General features: G+C 38.8%; 1 protein-coding gene across 6 annotated transcripts in view; it reads left to right on the top strand.

Moving 5' to 3' along the window:
- The window catches only part of TLK2 (tousled like kinase 2), a 107471-nt gene that overhangs the window by 24102 nt on the left and 64252 nt on the right, over window positions 1-19117 (top strand). For 3 of the 6 annotated variants that reach the window (XM_026512541.4, XM_026512540.4, XM_057318279.1), the window contains exons 3-6: window positions 16182-16253; window positions 16467-16536; window positions 17531-17574; window positions 18308-18403. The exons of 1 other annotated variant lie outside the window; for it this stretch is intronic. In XM_026512541.4, coding sequence (XP_026368326.1) covers window positions 16182-16253; window positions 16467-16536; window positions 17531-17574; window positions 18308-18403 — 282 coding nt within the window. The remainder of the gene's footprint in view (window positions 1-16181; window positions 16254-16466; window positions 16537-17530; window positions 17575-18307; window positions 18404-19117) is intronic. 2 more of the 6 variants (XM_048225399.2, XM_057318280.1) reach the window with 1 other exon arrangement.

Genomic DNA, 19117 nt, shown 5'->3' with positions numbered 1-19117 from the left:
CTGGATCTTTTTTTTTTGTTAACAGCTTTATTGAGATATGATTCACACAACATAACACTTCATCAATTAAAGTGTACCATTCAGTGGCTCAGTCTATTTGCAAAATTGTCCAACCATTACCACAATCAATTTTAGAACATTTTATCACCTCAAAGAGAAACCTTTACGCCTTAGATGTCACGCTCAAAATCCCCATCCCTCTTAGCTCTGGTCAACCACCAGTCCACTGTTTGTCTCTATAGATTTGCATATTCTGAACATTTCGCATCAGTGGAATCATACAGTACGTGGCCCTTTGTGAGTGGCTTCTTTAACTTAGCATCATTTTCAGCTTTCAGGGTTCATTTGTGTTAGAGCATGTATCAGTACTTTGTTTTTTCATTGCCAAATAATACTTCGCTGTATGGATATGCCATATTTTTTTAATCCATTCTTCAGTTTGATGGACATTAGGGTTTTTTCCCATTTTTTGGCTATTATGAATAATGGTGCTATGAATATTCATATATGTATTTCTGGGTGCACTTACGTTTTCATTTCTTTTGGCTGTGTTCCTATGGGTGGAATTGCTGGATCTTATGGTTAAGAGATACTCTGTTAAAGGCTGGAGCTAATGTAAAACTCTAAGGATCTTTTTTTTCAGTCATTAGTTTAACCAGTTTAGGTGCTGCCAGACTTTTCCAGTGTGGCTGTACCATTTTATATCCCTACCAGCAGTGCATGAGAGATAAACTTTCTCCATATCCTTGCTGACACGTTATTATCTGGTCTTTTTTTTCTTTTTCTATTTGTTATATGCACCAGGTCTTGAGTGAATTATGTGGACTTTATAAGCAGGTTTCTAGGAGAAAAGACAGTTAAAGGATTTCTTGTTTTTCTTATTGTTGAGCTTGCTTGTTGTCTGGAAATGGATATTATTAAATTACATGGTTAGGATTTGGCATGACTAAAATATTACTAAAAGTCATTAATATTAATTAAGGATTTTCTTGACAGTGTATTGTAATATTTTTGTTTCCTTACTAAAACATAATTATCATTCATTTAAAATCACTTTTTTTGGGGGGGGTTAAAGACTGCCTTTGTTGTTGTTTGACCTGGTATATTCACTATAATTTTCAGTTAATCTGATTTTTTGTTTGGGAGGAGGTTGGGTTTTTTTTTATTATTAAGTTTTTAATCCCACAATATAGTTAACGTACAGTGTTATATTTAATTTTACGTATACAGTGTAGTGATTCAACAGTTCTGTATATTACTCAGTGCTCATCATAAATGTATGCTTAATGAAGGCTTTTTCTTAAATGAGATATAATTGACATACAACATTGTATTAGTTTCAGATATACAATAAAATCACCCCACTTTGATCATAATTAAATGGAAGTAAAAAATGAACTTCACTGTACTTATGCCACCCAAGTATGTTTGCTACAGTTATTATCAGAGTTAAGCCAGTTGATTCAGTTGAACGTTTTTTCTGGTTTTCGAGATTAGGTAGCTTCACTTGGAATCGAGATTGATTATTATAGTAAAAGAGCTACCTCAGTTACTTCAGCCTATAGTTTTAAAGATTGTATTGGAATAGATTGAAATGGTGCCACCAGTTTGTAAATACATCGAGTTGATTTTATTCTTTAAAAAGAATTTTTCTTGGCGGCGGCTGGGTGGCTCAGTAAGTTAAGTGTCTGCCTTCAGTGCTCAGCTCATGATCTCAGAGTCCTGGAATCAAGCCCCCCGCATTGGGCTCCCTGCTCAGCGGGGAGCCTGCTTCTCCCTCTCTCTCTGCTGCTCCCCCTGCTTGTGTGCATGCCCTCTCTCTCTGTTAAATAAATAAATAAAATCTTAAAAAAAAAAAAGAATTTTTCTTGAGAGTGTTGCTGAAGATGACTTTAAAAGTTAAAAGGGTACAGTGCTCCCTGCTAAATTGGGACCATTCTGGAAGTAATGTGATTTTGCCAGTTGCTGAGTATGTTTATTCTAATTGTGCATTCTGAAACTGGGGAAATAACCACATCAGTGTTCATGACCCACTGTTAGGTGGGCCTGAAATAAAATTCCACTGATCAGTGACATCTATAAGCCCCTCTTCTGACTGGTGAACTACAGTGATGTTTTGGGTCTTCTGGAATTAGTGTCTGTTCAGAGCCAGAGCCAGCATCCAGTAATTGTCAAAGAGTCTTTGATTATTTCATTTTACCCCATGCAGAGTCACCTTGGTAAAAGGCAGTGGTAGTCCTTTTGGGGAAAGCTTGTGGGGAGAAAGATTAGTGGTGTAAATTTTTGGTGGTATGGGGGATCCTTCCTCAAGGAGACCCCCTCATTCACTGGTTCTGGGTCTATAAAGTAACTCAAATCTTGGAATTGATTGAGGGGCCCTGGCTCTGTGTTTTTAATGATTGAAGTTATGCTTTTGTTCACTTGACCTAGACTCTCGCTTATACAGCTCAGGTAAGAATTGTAGAGTTCCCATCTACTTAACTGTTGGGAACACTGATCAACTAACTAGCCAGTGCCCGAGGTCTCTGGGAGTCTGACTATTCTGACTGCTGCCTTGACTCTGCTATGGTATGTGAAAAGGTAGTGCTACTAATGACTGAAAAACAAAAGTATGGAAACCCTTATTTTTTATTTTTTTATTTTTTTCTTCCAAGTTTTTTTTTTTTTTTAAGATTTTATTTATTTATTTGACAGAGATAGAGACAGTCAGCGAGAGAGGGAACACAAGCAGGGGGAGTGGGAGAGGAAGAGGCAGGCTCATAGCGGAGGAGCCTGATGTGGGGCTCGATCCCAGAACGCCGGGATCACACCCTGAGCCGAAGGCAGACGCTTAACCGCTGTGCCACCCAGGCGCCCCTCTTCCAAGTTTTTATTTAAATTCAGGCTGGTTAACATATAGTTTAGTGTTGATTTCAGGAGTAGAATTTAGCGATTCGTCACTTACATACAACACCCAGTGCTCGTTGCAACAAGTGCTCTCCTTAATGCCCATCACCCATTTCGCCCATCTGCCCCGCCCCCCGGCCATCCTCCAGTAACCCTCAGGTTGTTCCCTGTGGTTAAGAGTCTCTTATGTGGGCCCCTGGGTGGCTCAGTTGGTTAGGCATCTGCTTCAGCTCAGGTCATGATCCCGGGGTCCTGGGATTGAGCCCCACGTCTGGCTCCCTGCTCAGTGCGGGAGTCTGCTTCTCCGACTCCCTCCTGCTCCCCCTGCTTGTGCTCGCGCTCTCTCTCTCTGTCAAATAAATAAATAAAATCTTAAAAAAAAGAAGTCTTATGGTTTGCCTCCCTTTCTGCTGTCATTTTTTTTTCTTTCCCTCCCCCTGTGTTCATGTTTTGTTTCTTAAATTTCACATGAGTGAAATCATATGGTATTTGTCTTTTTCTGACTAATTTCACGTAGCATAATACCCTCTAGTTCCATCCACGTGGTTGCAGATGGCAAGATTTCATTCTTTTTGATGGCCGAGTAGTATTCCTCTGTGTGTGTGTGTGTGTATACGTACACACACCACACCTTCTTTATTCTTTCATCAGTTGATGGACACTTGGGTTCGTTCTGCTATAAACATTGGGGTGCATGTACTCCTTCGAATCTGCATTTTTGTATCCTTTGGGTCAGTAGCTAGTAGTGCACCTGCTAGGTGGTAGGGTAGTTCTGTTTCTTAACTTTTTGAGGAACCTCCGAACTGTTTTCCAGCATGGCTACACCGGTTTGCATTCTCACCAACAGTGCAAGAGGGTTCCCCTTTGGAGACCCTTAATTTTAATTAACATTAGGTATAGCCTTTAATGGAGTATCTTTACTACTCCATTTTGACCCTGTCATCAGCTGTGTTCCTCTGTACTCACTCAAGTGTAACTTTGTCTGCTGTTCTCTTTTGTCTTGAAAGGACTTCTAATTCCTTTTAAGATGCCATATAGTCCAAGGAGGAAATGAAAACTTTAGAAACTCAACAAATGTTGACGTTTTAAACTTTTACTGGAGTGAAAAGATTAACCTTTGGTCCCTACTTCTACAAGTTTTTCTAGTTTATATGGGCTTTATTCATGTGCTAAAAGCTGGTTGTCGACTTTTGTATCTTAACCTCAATTTTCATGGTCTTGTAACGGAAGTACTTTTTTAAGCTCTCCCCCCGCCAAAGTACCTTTTAAATATATTAGAAATGTGTTTTATTTTGTTTTTGGAAACCATACTTTCTTTTAAAACAAGAAAATTGTCTATTTTTTAAACCGTCCATTTGGTTTTTTACTTATGAAAAAATGATTAGTAGCAAGAGACAGGGTAAGTAGTTTAAATGTTGGCATAGAAAATGGGGCTTTCGCTGAGGAGTCCTATTATCATACATTGTTAAAAAAAAAATTCTTTCTAGCTTCTCTTTGAGCCTGAGATGACTCTTTGAATGGACAGTTTCCCCTCCCCAGTGACTTGGATGTTAGTAAATGTTTTTTTAAACAGCTGTTATATATCAAATATCAAGTGACAGACTGTTTTACTTGGAAAATAAATGAAAATACGATGTAGTTATTAAACTTATCTAATGTGGATGAAGACGTACCAAACATACAAGAGTATGAATTTACCGTTAGAATTTAAGGTTTCAGGAAAACTTAAAAAAAGAAACAAAGAGAACAAAATAGTAGAAATACAAGAAGAAATAAATATACTCCAAAACAGAAGACTAGGAATTAATCCAGAGTTGGAAAATTGGGAAACAACAGGAAAAATTGAGGGAGTAAATTGGGTGTAACAAAAGATACCTACAAAGTGAGGACCTACAAAATGAAAACACTGGAAATGGATGTGTTATATCCTATTAATACGAAAGTCTCAGTAGAGTAAATAATTTCATTCAGAGCAGGAATTCATGTGACAAAATAAGATGTAAAAATGAGGATAGATTCCTGTAACCAAGGAAGAATCAAGATTATAAAATGATCTTTTCCTCTCTCTCCTGTTCTTTGAAGCAGGGCAAAAATCCACTCCCTAGTTACTGGTGGTCTATCCTGATCTTTCAAAGAATACTTTTCATGTTAAATAATAACATAGAAATAATAAACTCCAGTAGCAAAATCTGACAAATATGAGGAATTAGAAGTATAGCCTAATCTCATTTATGAATATATGGATGTTTAAATTCAAATAAGAGTATTAGCACATGGCTAGGAGATAATTCCTTTTTTTTTTTTTTGTATGTTTTAGGTAGTTTATCCTAAAAATGCCAGACAAGTTATTTTAAAAATTGATTAATGTATCTAGAGTCAGTATAGCTCGAAGGCTAGTAGTACATATTTTGAAGCCACATTGCTTAGGTCTGGGTCCTGGCTCTGTGTCTCTTTTTTTTATTTTTTAAAGATTTTATTTATTTGAGGGGCGGGGAGAGGGAGAAGCAGGTTCCCCGCTGAGCAGGGAGCCAGATTGGGGGGGATGGGCTCTATCCCAGGACCCTGGGATCATGACCTGAGCCAAACACTTAACTGACTGAGCCACCCAGGTACCACTCCTGTCTCTGCTTCTTACCAGCTGTCTCGCCTTGGGGAGTTTACTAAGTTTTCTTATATATAGTTTTTTAATCTAAAAATGTGAGTAGTTATAGCAGCTGTCTTATAAGGTTGTGTGTTAGTTTGCCAGGGCTGCCTAATAGACTGGGTGGTTTAAAGAACAGAAACTTATTTTTCACTATTCTGGAGGCTGGAAGTCCAAGATCAAGGTGTTAGCTGGGCTGGCGTTTTTTCTGAGGCTTTCCCGCCTTGGCTCACAGATGCTCCCTTCTCACTGTGTCCTTGTTCCTTCTCACTGTGTCCTCGTTATGATCTTTCCTCAGTGTGCGTGGATGCCTGGTGTCTCTGTGTCCTAATTTCCTCTTTATAAGGCTGTCAGTCATGTTGGATTAGGGCCTACCCTAACAATCCCATTTTAACTTAATTACTTCTTTTAAAGGCTCTTTTTTTTTTTTTTAAGATTTTATTTATTTATTTGACAGAGACACAGCCAGTGAGAGAGGGAACAGAAGCAGGGGGAGTGGGAGAGGAAGAAGCAGGCTCCCAGCGGAGGAGCCCGATGTGGGGCTCGATCCCAGAACTCGGGGGCCACGCCCTGAGCTGAAGGCAGACTCTCAACGACTGAGCCACCCAGGCGCCCCTCTTTTAAAGGCTCTTATCTCCAAATATATTTTGATGTACTGGGGGTTAGGGCTTCAGGGTAAATTGTAGGTAGACACGGTTGAGCCCATTAACAGTTTGTTACCAGGATTAAATGTGATATAGGATGCTTTACCTATGTAGCAATTGTTACATAAGTATCATTTATCATTATTACTTAACTCTAGCAAGTAAATAATACATTTAAAAAACTCACAAAAACTTTTTATTTCAAAATAATTACAGATACAAAGGGAATTGGAAAATTTGTATAGGGAGGTTCCATGTACTCTTCCTCCCCCAGTGTAACCGTCTTGCATAGTTATAGTACAGTAATAAAACCAGGAAATTGACATTGGTGAAGTTCACACAACTCATTCAGATTTCACATAATACACCCACCATTTGTGTATGTGATTGTGCACATCTGTGTACTTTTATCATTTGTGTAGCTGCTTGTAACCACAATCAAGGTGCAGAACAGCTCCATCACAAGGCTCTCTTGCTACTCCTTTGTATTCACCCCCACCTACTCTTCCTTGAAATCCTAACTCATGACAACCACTAATCTGTTTCCATCCCTATAAATTCATTATTTCAAGAAGTACGTGTATGTATATTACATATATAATATAAAAATGGAATCATACAGTGTATATTCTTTGGAGATTGGCTTTTTTTTTTTTTTAAGATTTTATTTATTTGAGAGAGTGAGCGAGAGAGAGTATGAGTGGGGGGAGAGAGAGGGAGAAGCAGACTCCCCTGATGAGCAGGGAGCCCAATGTGGGGCTCAAAGCAAGGACCCCGGGACCATGACCTGAGCTGAAGGCAGACACTTAACCGACTGAGCCACCCAGGTGCTCCAGAGGGATTGGCTTTTTTTACTTGGCATAATTTCCTTGAAGTCCATCCAAGTTGTTGGGTGTATAGATAGTTCACTCCTTTTTACTGCTGAGTAGTATTCCATGGTGTGGATATACCACAGTTTGTTTAACCACTTACCCATTGAAGGGCATTTGGTTTCTTTCCAGGTTTTGGCTCTTATGGGTGTTGATTTTGTAAGTTCTTTACAGATTTGCTTACTAACCCTTTATCTGATATGTCATTTGCAAATATCTTCTCCCTTCCTGCCCATTTCTTAACTGGATTATTTGTTTTTTAGGTGTTGAGTTTGGTAAGTTCTTTATAGATTTTGAGGTTTTGGCTGTTACGAATAAAATCATTATGAACATTTGTGTACAGGCTTTTACATGAACATTACTTCTCTGGAACAAGTGTCCAGTAGTATACAGTTCCTGGGATATGATATGTGTTCAGTACATTTTTAGTTTTAAAAGAAACTACCAAACAGTTTTCCAGTTGGCTGTACCTTTTTATAGTCTCACCAGCAATGTATGAGCGATTCAGTTTTTCTATGTACTTGCCAGCATTTAGTCTTGTCACATATTTTATTTTAGTATTCTGATAGGTGTATAAGGACATTTAATTGTGGTTTGAATTTGTATTTCCCTAGCAGCTAATGACATTGAACATCTTTCTCAGGCTTATTAGCCCATCTTTACGTGTTCGTCAGTGAAATGGCTGTTCATGTCTTTTTGCCAGTTTTCTAATTGGATTAAAATTTTATTGAGTTTTGAGTTTCTTATATAGTCTAACTTTAACCCCTTTGCCTGATCTGTGGTCAGCAGATATTTTCTTTTAGCCTGTGATTTTTCTCTTTGTCCTACAAGGTCTTTGCTGAGGAGACGTTTTTCATTTTGAGGAGGCTCCATTTGTTAACTTTTCGTTTTATAGATCAAGGTTTTGGTGTCAAGTCTAAGACCTCTTCACCTAGTCCTGTGTTGTGAAGATTTTCTCCCATTTTTTCCCCTAAACATCTTGTGGTTTTGTTTTACATTTAAGTTCTTTTTTAAGATTTTATTTATTTATTTGAGACAGTGAGAGAGAGAGAGAGCCTGAGCAGGGGCAAGAGGCAGAGGGAGAGAGAGAAGCACTCCCCACTGAGCAGGAAGCCTGATACCGGGCTCAGTACCAGGGCCCTGGGATCGTTACCTGAGCTGAAGGCAGGTGCTTAACCGACTGAGCTGCCTACGTGCCCCTACCTTTAAGTTCTTGATCCCGTTTGAGTTAGTTTTTTAAATAAGTTATAAGATTTAAGTTGAGGTTCATATTTTTGTCTGTGGATGGCTAATTGCTCCAGCACAAATTTGTTGAAAAGTCTATCAAATTGTTTTTGTGCTTTTGTCAAAAATTAGTTGGGCATATTTGTGTGGGTCTGTTTTTATCAGTTGTGAAAATTAAATGTGCTAATATAGAATGCCCAGCCCGTACAAGTGCTATGTAAGTGTTGGCTGTTATTATTCTTACAATGGCAAATAAGTAGTAACTCTTAAAAAAGCATTTGGATGAACTCAACAACCATCCCAACTTTCTAATTTAAAAAACAATACAGTTTTTTTTTTAAGATTTATTTATTTATTAGAGAACATGAGTGCACACGCGTGTGAGCTGGGGGAGGGGCAGAGGGAGAGAGAATCTCATGCAGGCTCTGTGCTCTATCCCATAACCCTGAGATACGAGCCGTTCAGAAGCCAAGAGTCAGACACTTAACCTACTGAGCCACCCAGGTGCCCCAATGCAGCTTTTAAAAACAGCTTTAATTGTGGTAATATACATCTAAAATTTGCCATTTTACATTCTAACTAACAGCACACAAAGGTTCCAATTTATCCACATCCTTGCTAGCACTTATTACTTTCCCCCTTTTCTGGATAATAGCCATCCTAATGGGTGCAGGGTGCTATGGTATTTCATTGTAATTTTGATTTGCATTTCCCTAATGATTAGTGGCATCTCTTCATGTTCTTCTTGGCCCTTTTATGTCTCTTTGGAGAAATGTCTGTTCAAGTCCTTTGTCCTTTTTTTCTAAAAAAAAATTTTTTTTTAAATTTTTAAACAAATTCTATCCCCAATGTGAGGTTGGAACTCATGACCCTAAGATCAAGAGTAGCAAGCTCTACCAACTGAACCAGCAGGTGTCCCTACCCAGTTTTTAATCAGATTGTTTGTTGTGTTCTTATTGATTTGTAGGAATTCTCTGTATAGTCTGGATATTAACCCCTTAGCGTAGGATACATGATTTGCAAATATTTTTTCCGATTCTGTGGGTTACCTCTTGACTCTATTGATCATGTTCTTTGGTGCACAGAGGTTTTTAATTTTGGTATAGTCCAATTTGTCTGTTTTTTGTTGTTGTTGCCTGTGTTTTCGGGGTCCTCAATTTTGAGTTAATTTCTGTATGTGGCATAAGGTAGGGTCCAGCTTATTCTTTTGTATGTGAATGTCCAGTTTTCCTGACACCATTTGTTGAGAAGATTGTCCTTTCATCATTGAATGGTCTTGGCATCCTTGTTGAAAATCAAGGTTGAAAGTCATTATGCAGGACACCTTAAACTTACACATAGCTGTGTATCAGTTATATCTCAGTAAAACTGAAAAAAAAATCTGCAAAGAAAAAATTTGTGGTGGGAGGAAAGAAAACCATTTGACCATATATGCAACGGTTTATTTCTGGGCTTTCAATTTTATTCCATTTGTCTGTATGTCTGTCTTTATGCCAGTGCCATCTTGTTTGGATTATTACAGTTTTGTAGTGAGTGTTGAAATCAGGAAGTGCGAGACCTCTACCTTTGTTCTTTTACGGGATTGTTTTGCTATCCGAGGTATTACTACAGCCTTTAATGGTGTAAAGCACTAGCAGAGTTATGTTGAAAAAGAACAAAACAGTGTTCTTTAGGCTTATTATTTCTGTTGTTTTATTCAGTGCAGTAAAATGTGAAACAAGATCTATAAATTGTAGAAAGGAAGGTATACACTTATTATTTATAATAAGGAACAAACAGATGATTAGAAAGAATAATTCAGTAAAGTGACTGATTTAATAAAATATATGAAAATTACATAATTCCTGAACATCAGCAGTATAAGAAAAAATCAGAAAAATTGAGTCCCAGTTATTAGAGCTTCAAAGATATGATGATGTTACGTGGTGAATGGGAATTAAACTTGATGGGCCATAAGCCTTTATGCCTTGGGGTTTAATTTACCCCTGTGGATGATGATTGAAGTCAGAGGCCTGAACTGGATCTGTGTAAAGCTGGAAATTGGGAAGGGGCAAGCCTTGCCTATGACCTAGGACTGCTAAAACTGCTCACTGGCCCAGGACGTAGGACAGAAGTGAGCAACTTATATGGATTGTGGCTGTTTAAAGCCACCTGCGGAAAATGAGGTGCTTGGGGTGCCTGGGTGGCTCAGTCGTTAAGTGTGTGCCTTCGGCTCAGGTCATGATCCCAGGGTCCTGGGATCTAGCCCCACATCGGTCTCCCTGCTCAGTGGGAAGCCTGCTTCTCCGTCGCCCAGTCCCCCTGCTGGTGTTCCCTCTCTTGCTGTGTCTCTCTCTGTCCAATAAATAAAAAAAAAAAAAATCTTTTTAAAAAAAAGAAAGGAAAAGAAAATGGGGTGCTTGACTGGCTCATTCGGTAGAACATGTGACTCTTGATGTCAGGGTCATGAGTTCGAGTCGCATGTTGGGTGTAGAGATTACTTTAAAAAGAAAGAAAAAATTTAAAAGCCACCTGCAAGAAATGGAAAACTTCAACCTTGTGTGGAAATCTTGGGCAAGGCAACTAATGTATAAATGTGTTTGGAACTAATGAATGTTACAGGCCACTGGCAGAGGCAGACATTAAACTGCTTTTGGGACTGCTCCTTAACCCCTGAAATGTGGAAGACGCTGCCAAAGTGAGCATGAACTCATACAAAACTTACAAAACACCTTATTACAAAGATGCATCAGATGGGAAAATCAGCAATTGAGGAACTGATAATAATAGACTAGTTTGTAAAAACATTTGATTATCTAATATATAGTCCATATTCAGTTTCTGCCTTTGTCCCGTAATGTCTTTTATAGCTGTTTGGTTTTGCCTTGTTTTGATATTCAGGGTCAGAACAAAGGTCGTTCATTTAATTTAGTCATACCTTTATCCTCTTTTAACTTAGTTGAGTTTCCCCTGCCATTTTTGTTTGTTTTTTAGTGAGGGTGACATTTTTGAAAGGTAACATTCAGTTTGCCTAAAAACTTTTGGTTAGCTCTCTTACTAGACAGTAAGCTGTTTTAGAACAGGGTATATTTGTCATTTATCCCTGCTAATTAAATTTAATCTAATGATTTTATGATAATGTGGGATGCTGTGCTTCAGAAAAGGACAGTAAAAGGGAGGACTTAGTAATTCTTAATCCTTTTCTCTTTCGGTTAGACAAACATACCCAAGGAACCATAAGGATCCTTGGGCCTCTTGCATGACATTTCAGATACTACGGTGGCCCTCACTGTTATGTGCGCTCTGCAGTTTTTCCTTACCAGTAATTGTGAGTAAAACAAACAGGTTCTTCAGTTCTCTCTTGTCTGTGTAGTTGAAATACAGTATATGGTTTTATTACTCTCCAAGGGAAAAAATGCTTCATAATGGTTACACTAAAGGTAATTCATGAACAGAATATTTTTAAAATCTGGGCATAGGAATATTCAATTTAAATTATTGTAGAATTCTTATGTAAATAAAACTTTTTTCTCATTCAGAACATTGTGGAACTCTGTCATTATAGGATTAAGACTTTTGTTGTTTTATCACTGGGAGTACATGATTTGATTTCTTCTCCCTAGTTTCACTTTATTATTTTTCTTTTTCTTTTTTTTTTTTTAAGATTTAATTTTTTGACAGAGCATAAACAGGGGGAGTGGCAGAGGGAGAGGGAGAGGGAGAAGCAGGCTCCTCGCTAAGCAGGGAGCCAGGTGCGAGGCTTGATCCCAGGACCCTGAGATCATGACCTGAGCCGAACGCAGACGCTTAACCAGCTGAGCCACCCAGGCGCCCCTCACTTTATTATTTTTCTTTGCAGCTTTACAAGTGTCTCACTATGAAGCTCTCTGTTACCGTGTGTTAATTATACTTGAAAAGTAGTGCTTTAAGAATAAGGTGAAAGGAATACTTAATACACCCTAGTAGGAATGCAAATTGTTTCTGAAGTAAGCCTAATAACTTGTTTTTTAACAGCTTTATTGAGATATAATTCGTTTACTGTACAATTTACCCCTTTTAAAATCTGCAGTTCATTGTTTTTTTAGTATATTCATGGATACATACAACCATCAACACAGTTTTAGAACATTTTTATCACCTCAAAACCCCATATTCTTTAGCTGTCACCCCCATCCCCCCTTTCCCCCCCACCTCGACCCTAAGGAACCACTTAATTTACTTTCTGTCTTAGCTTTCCCTAGTCTAGGTTTTCATATGAATGGAATCATTTGATATGTGATCTGTTGTGACTTTTTTTTACTTAGCAAATGTTTTCAAGGTTCATCTGTACTGTAGCGTGTATCAGTACTTGATTCTTTTTTATGGCTAAATAATATTCCATTGTAGGGATGTACCATATTTTGTTTATCCATTTATCATTTGGGTATTTGGGTTGTTTCTACCTTTTGGCTTTTGTGAATAATGCTGCTATACATTTGTGTCCAGGTTTTTGTGTATATTCATTTCTCTTAATTATATACCAAGGAGTAGCATTCTGGGTCATATAGTAATTATGTTTAATTGTTTGAGGAACTGCTTGTATTTGAAAGCAGCTGTACCATTTTGTGTTCCCACCAGCAATATATGAGGGGTCTGATTTCTCCACATTTCTTGCAGGCACTTTTTTTTTAAAATCAAGTATAATTAACACACAGTATTATATTAGTTTCAGGTATATAATACAATGATTCAGCAATTCTATACATTTCTTAGTGCTCACTGCCAGCACTTTGTTACTGTCTTTGTTAATATAGCCATCCTCGTAGGTGTGAAGTAGTGTCTCATTTTGGTTCTGATTTGTGTTTCCCCATTAGCTAATGATGTTGAACTTCTTTTCATGTGCTTATTGACCATTTGTATGTAGTCCATTTGGAGAAATGTCCGTTCAGATCTTTTGCCCATTTTTAAATTGTTTTTCCTCAGAAGTCAGCTGTTAATCTTATTGGGATGCCCAAGATTTTCTCCTGTCTTTGCCTTTGAGCGTTTTTCCTATGATGTGTCTGTTTGTGGGTGGTTTTGTGTTTATCCTGCTTGGAATTCATTAAGCTTCCTGGATGAGTACGTTATTGCTTTTCAGTAAATTTGAGAAGTTTTCAGCCATTATTTCTTTGAGTATTTTTTTTCTGCCCCTTTCCTGCTCTCCTCTCTCTCTTGTACTCCAGTTATGTGCATGGTGATGTACTTAACGGTTTCCCACGCTTCTCTGAAGCTGTTTTTTTTCCTTCTGTTTTCTCTCTGGTTTTCAGCTTGCATAACTTCTATTGATCTATCTTCAAATTTGCTAACTATTTCTCCTGACACTTCATTTCTACTCTTGAGCCTCTCTAGTGCATTTTTTAAAAAATATATTTATTTGAGAGAGAGAGAGAGAATGCCCGCCCGGGCCCATGAGTGGGAGGGGCAAAGGAGAAGGGAGAGAGAATCCCAAGTAGACTCCACACCGAGAGCAAAGCCCAATATGGGGTTCGATCTCAGGACCCTGAGATCACAACCTGAGCCAGAACCAAGAGTCGGACACCCAACCAACTGTGCCACCCAGGCGCCCCCATTTTTTATTTCAGTTATTCTGGTTTTCAACTCCAGAATTCCTTTTTAAAAATATTTGTAATTTCTGTGTTTCTGTTGATGTACTTTATTCGATGCAACATTGTCATTCACACCTTTCTTTACTACTTTAATTATGGCTTCCTTTGCCTCTGTGAACATATTTATAGTGGTTATTTTGAAATATTTTTTCTGTTAAATTCAACATCTGGTCACACTCACAGGCAGTTTCTTTTGCCTGCTTTTTTCTTTTTCCTGGTTTGTGGGTCATACATTTCTATTTCTTTGCACACCTCATGATTTTTTGTTGGAAACTGGTCATTTTAGATGATATGTTGTACTAACCTGGGTACTGATTTTTCATCGCAATCTTGGGACTTGTACTGCTACTTGCTTGTTTATTTGTTTAGTGATTGACTGGATTATTTTAGTAAAGTCTGTTGTTTCTTTCCATTCCTCCAGCATCAAGCCTCTGGTGGTGGCTTTAGGGAGGCACAGCTTTAAGACTGTAGTCACCCTGGGATGGTTGGTACTAATAGGGCTTTCTTTCCCTGACCAACCCAGCTGTTAAATTCCACTAATTGCCCAGATTGCTCTATTGTTTTCAACAATACCCTGAGGCTTAGATTCCTCCACAAACTAATCAGATCAGATTGGGATTCCTTGGAAGGAAGAGTTGCTGAGGTCAGTGTTTGCTGTTTGTTCTGACGCCAGGAGGACTTCTCCCAAATGTCTTAACTCTTGGGCTCTCTTCTGCAAACTAGCTGGCTTGCAGTCTAAGCTGTACGCTCATTACCTCCACAGATCTTCCAGTTGCCTTTTACCGTAACTTCCACTTTCTCGAGAATGCCCTTGGAGTTAAACTTATCCATGCTCTTTTGGGAATGAAGTCAAGTCTTTTGGGAAGAGCTTTGGTGGCATGTATTCTTGGCTTTTTCCTGAGGCAAAATATCTGAGTCAGGGTTCTGGAGCTGGGGCTGGGGACAGTGGCAATCTTTTGTGAGTGACATTCTAGATCTGGGAGCTGAGTGCTGGAGGGGGTAGGAGACGGGAGTAGGGTGGGAGTGAGGTGCATGCAGCAGCTTGCTTCTCCTGGTGTGGAACTACCACCGTCTGATGAGCTGGGCGGAAGAGCTCTATGGGGCCCCACTGTTCTCAGTATGCCACACCTGAGGTATAGCCTCTGTTCCACAAGTGGGGGGGTATACACAGGGGAGCCCCTGCTTTTGATGTACTTGCGTGGTACTTAGTATCAGCAGCACGGGGCTGGGGACAGTTCTGCTCCTTGCAGGAAGAAAGCTCTTGGACTGAGAGCTGGGGAAGAGGGAGCCATGTGTATTGGAACCTTGCTGAGATTGGAGAGAGGAGGAATGAGAGTGGTCTTGGTTCAAATACCACAGATTTTGACTTTTCAGTACGAATTTTTGTAGATTTTATTGAGTAGTTGTTTTCTTCATTTACTGTTTCCCCTCAGGGACCATTTCCGGAGGCTTTGAATGGTTTTTAAAATAATTTTCACCAATTTCACTGAGGAGCTCCTTGTACTGTGAGGCTAGGAGTCAATCTCTTGTAACTTGGTTTTTTTGAGCTAGTGGTCATGTCTCCTTAAAGCATGACTCAGAAAAGTGTTTCCTTCATTATGGTTCCTGACCACTCTTCATAAGAAACCCTTAACATATCAACTTTCAGATGATGCCTCTATGATACAGGAGGCCAAGAGAATTGATTTCCCCTGCTTATTTTCCTTAAAAAATGAATTCACTACATATGGAAGTACTCTAGAAGGAAAAATTTGCACATGACTACAGAGTTGGTGAAGGAAAGGAAAATAGTAGTAACAAGAGAATTTTCTTTTTTAAGATTTTACTCTTTTTTTACTTTTTTTTTTTTTAAGATTTTATCTATTTATTTGAGAGAGAGAGCATATGAGCAGGAGGAGCGGCCGAGGGAGAGGGAGAAGCAGACTCCTTGCTGAGCAGGGAGCCCAACTCGGGGCTCCATCCCAGGATCCTGAGATCATGACCGGAGCTGAAGGCAGACATTTAACCGACTGAGCCACCCAGGCGCCCCTTTAAGATTTTATTCTCAAGTAGTCTCTACACCCACCATGGGGCTTGAACCCACACCCCTAAGATCAAGAGTTGCATGCTCTGCCCACTGAGCCTAGAGAATTTTAACATGAGAGCGCCATCTTATAGTTGATTGAGTTCTTTTTAAGTTGGTTTGCAGGTGTACAGTTAATTCTTGATTTCTTTGACCTGACTTACACATCAAAATCAGCAGACTTCTTCCTCAGTTTTGCTGTCATCTTAAATTAGTTTCTTTTGATTCCTTTTTTTTTTTTTTCCTTTCCAGGGGCCACTCAATAGTGAGTCTTCCAACCAGAGCTTGTGCAGCGTGGGGTCCTTGAGTGATAAAGAAGTAGAGGTAAGAGGCCACCACCACTGTGAGACTTCACATATTCCCAGACTTTCAGTCTGGGTTGAAAGATGGCACTGCATAACTCCAGGACACACTGATTTAGGACTTGTCTGTGTCTTATATCTCCTTATAAGTTCAGTATTTTGTACATACTCTCTAATTTTCATAATGTGAACAATGTAACAAAATGCTAATTGTGATGTATATGGTATTTAACAGACTCCTGAGAAAAAACAGAATGACCAGCGAAACCGGAAAAGAAAAGCTGAACCATATGAAACTAGCCAAGGTAGTAATAATTTCACACCAATAAAAATACTAAATTCTTATGTACTTAGAATTTTCCGACTCACAGTAAATAATCGGTTCAGATACAGGGATTCCTAACAAGGGAGATTTGTGTGCCTTTAGGGAATACTAGGCTGTTTATTATAGACTTGCCACTTGATATACACCTGACACAAGTGTCAGTTCTCTGGGGACTCTCATTTTCCCTGTTGTAAGTTAACGATCTTCTCACCACAGGTTTTTGTTCAGACTAAGCAGAAAAGAGGTTACATTGGCTTTTTAACCATATCTTGCATTAGCTCAGTGATTTGTTAATAATAGGTAACCAGAAATGGTTTTATTTACATGGCTGTCCTTTCTACATCCTCTTCTTCTTTGGCAATTATTTAGTTGAACATTGGCACCCAGTGGGATAAATCTGTAAATATGATGGTTATGATGCCAGATATCCATATTAATTAAGGAGGGACTAAATGGTTTGCTTCGTCCACCTACCCTCTCTGAGGAATGGAAGTCATAGTCTTTTTTGCATTTTTCTTGTTTGTTATCTACAAATTATTTTTTACTTTTGAGAGGAAAATTCTCCCAAAGTGACATGGTTACAGATTTTTTTGTGATATAGAATAAACCCTCCGGTCCTGATACGTTTGTTTTAAATTCTTTGTTCTCTTAACTGAGGGCATGGACTATAAATTAGTTTTATTTTGATTCACAGTTGTGGCATAGGTTTTGTTAGTATATTACAAAAGAAAGATTAGCAAATCTTAAAGGAAAGCAATCTCAGAAAAAATCTTCTTTTCACTGCTTATTAAGTCTTTTATTAGATGAGGAAACTGTCTCTGTTCTTACGATACAGATAAATTGGCTTACTTGTTAAAAGTTAGGCCAACACTTGATGATAATGTATGTAGTTATTGAATACATAGTACATTTTAGTGAATAATGGTTTACATATGTTATTGGAAAAACTATACTTACTTTGGTTTCATTTTCAGGGAAAGGCACTCCTAGGGGACATAAAATTAGTGATTACTTTGAGGTAAGTTAAAATTTTGGAAAAAAAAATCTATAGCGGTTTTTAAAAAACTAAATCCTTGCGTTCATTTAAGGCTTTAGAAATCAGTATTTTGCCTTTACCGCGCTCTCCTCCCCTTCTGCCCCATCTTCATCTGTCTGATGCTGCCCCATCTCTCTATTTAGAGGGAACTGCTGCTGACTTCCGAAATTTAAATTTGTTTACGATGTGTCTTGTCTGTGATGATATAAAAATTCACAAATGAGGTGATTTTTCTCTTGGCCAGACTAGGTTTCGGGTCTTACAAAGATTGAAATGGAGTGACTTGGACTCTTCTTCTGTCCTCTTCCCTTTAGTTCAGTGGGACATGTAGCGAGCTCACTGACCCATCGTTAGTGGTCCCTAAAGAAGACGCTAACATCCACTGTACCACTGTATTCCTGCTTTCGGGTATTTTGAGACAAGAAGGGAAAACATTCTTCTCTGATGTCCTTTCAAAACCATGTGTACCTTCAGCTTTCTAGCCATGTTTTCTTTATATCTTGGTACATTTCTGCTGGAGCTCCTTCTTAAAATCTCATTGAAAAGATAGCAGAATTTGACTTACATGGTGGCATTTTCTCTTTAGCCTAAGATGTATTGACTTATTAAAGGGGCCAGATAATTAAGACCTGTTTGTGTGTTAATCTTTTACTCTCCTTATCTGAAGCATAGTACTGTTTTGAATTATTCATATCCATTTTTCCCTGTTGGCCAGTTTGCTGGGGGAAGCGGGCCAGGAACCAGCCCTGGCAGAAGTGTTCCACCAGTTGCACGATCCTCACCGCAACATTCCTTATCCAACCCCTTACCGGTAAGCATTCACCCGGAGAAACTTGACGCCTGTTCTAGGAGACCAGCAGCCCAGGAACACTCAAGCAGTTTCTCTTCCGTTAATGACCCAAGGGGAATGAGGCATTAAGGAGAAACATTCATATTATTACCTGTGAACTTAGATTCAAGTCTGTATCCATAAATTTACGTTTTACAAGAGCTAACCCTGTTTCGCAGTATAAGTTATCTCTAAGCCAGTTCAGATACTAGGTTTTTATCCTTGCCAACCTTTCATGTTCCTATTAATTGAATTCTGTTTTTTAAAAAAATTGGTCAGCTCCTGGCATTTGATTTATTTTCAAGGCTTTCTCAGTGATGTGATAGAGAAGCTAATGTTACACAAATTTGAGATATAGATTTGTTTCCTTTTTTTTTTAAGATTTTTAATTTTTACATAATCTCTACACCCAATGTGGGGCTTGAAGTCACAACCCTGAGATCAAGAGTCGCAGGCTCTACTAACTGAGCCAGCCAGGTGCCCCCGCCCCCCATTTCCTTCCATTAAGTGAGAATTGAAGGTCCTAAAAAACATTTTAGCAAAGTTAGTGGTTCTCAACTGGGGATAGTTTTGCCTCAGGGGACGTGGGGCAGTGTTGGAGTAATTTTTGATCACAACTAGAGGGTCAGAAGAGGGAGCTGTGGGCATCTACTAGGCAGAGGCCAGAAACGCTGGTAAACATCTTACACACAACAG

This window comes from Ursus arctos, unplaced genomic scaffold (genome assembly GCF_023065955.2).
Source record: "Ursus arctos isolate Adak ecotype North America unplaced genomic scaffold, UrsArc2.0 scaffold_24, whole genome shotgun sequence".
In the NCBI taxonomy this organism is placed as follows: Eukaryota; Metazoa; Chordata; class Mammalia; order Carnivora; family Ursidae; genus Ursus; species Ursus arctos.
Note: the sequence above shows the minus strand (reverse complement) of the source record. Positions and strands in the feature narration are given on the sequence as shown.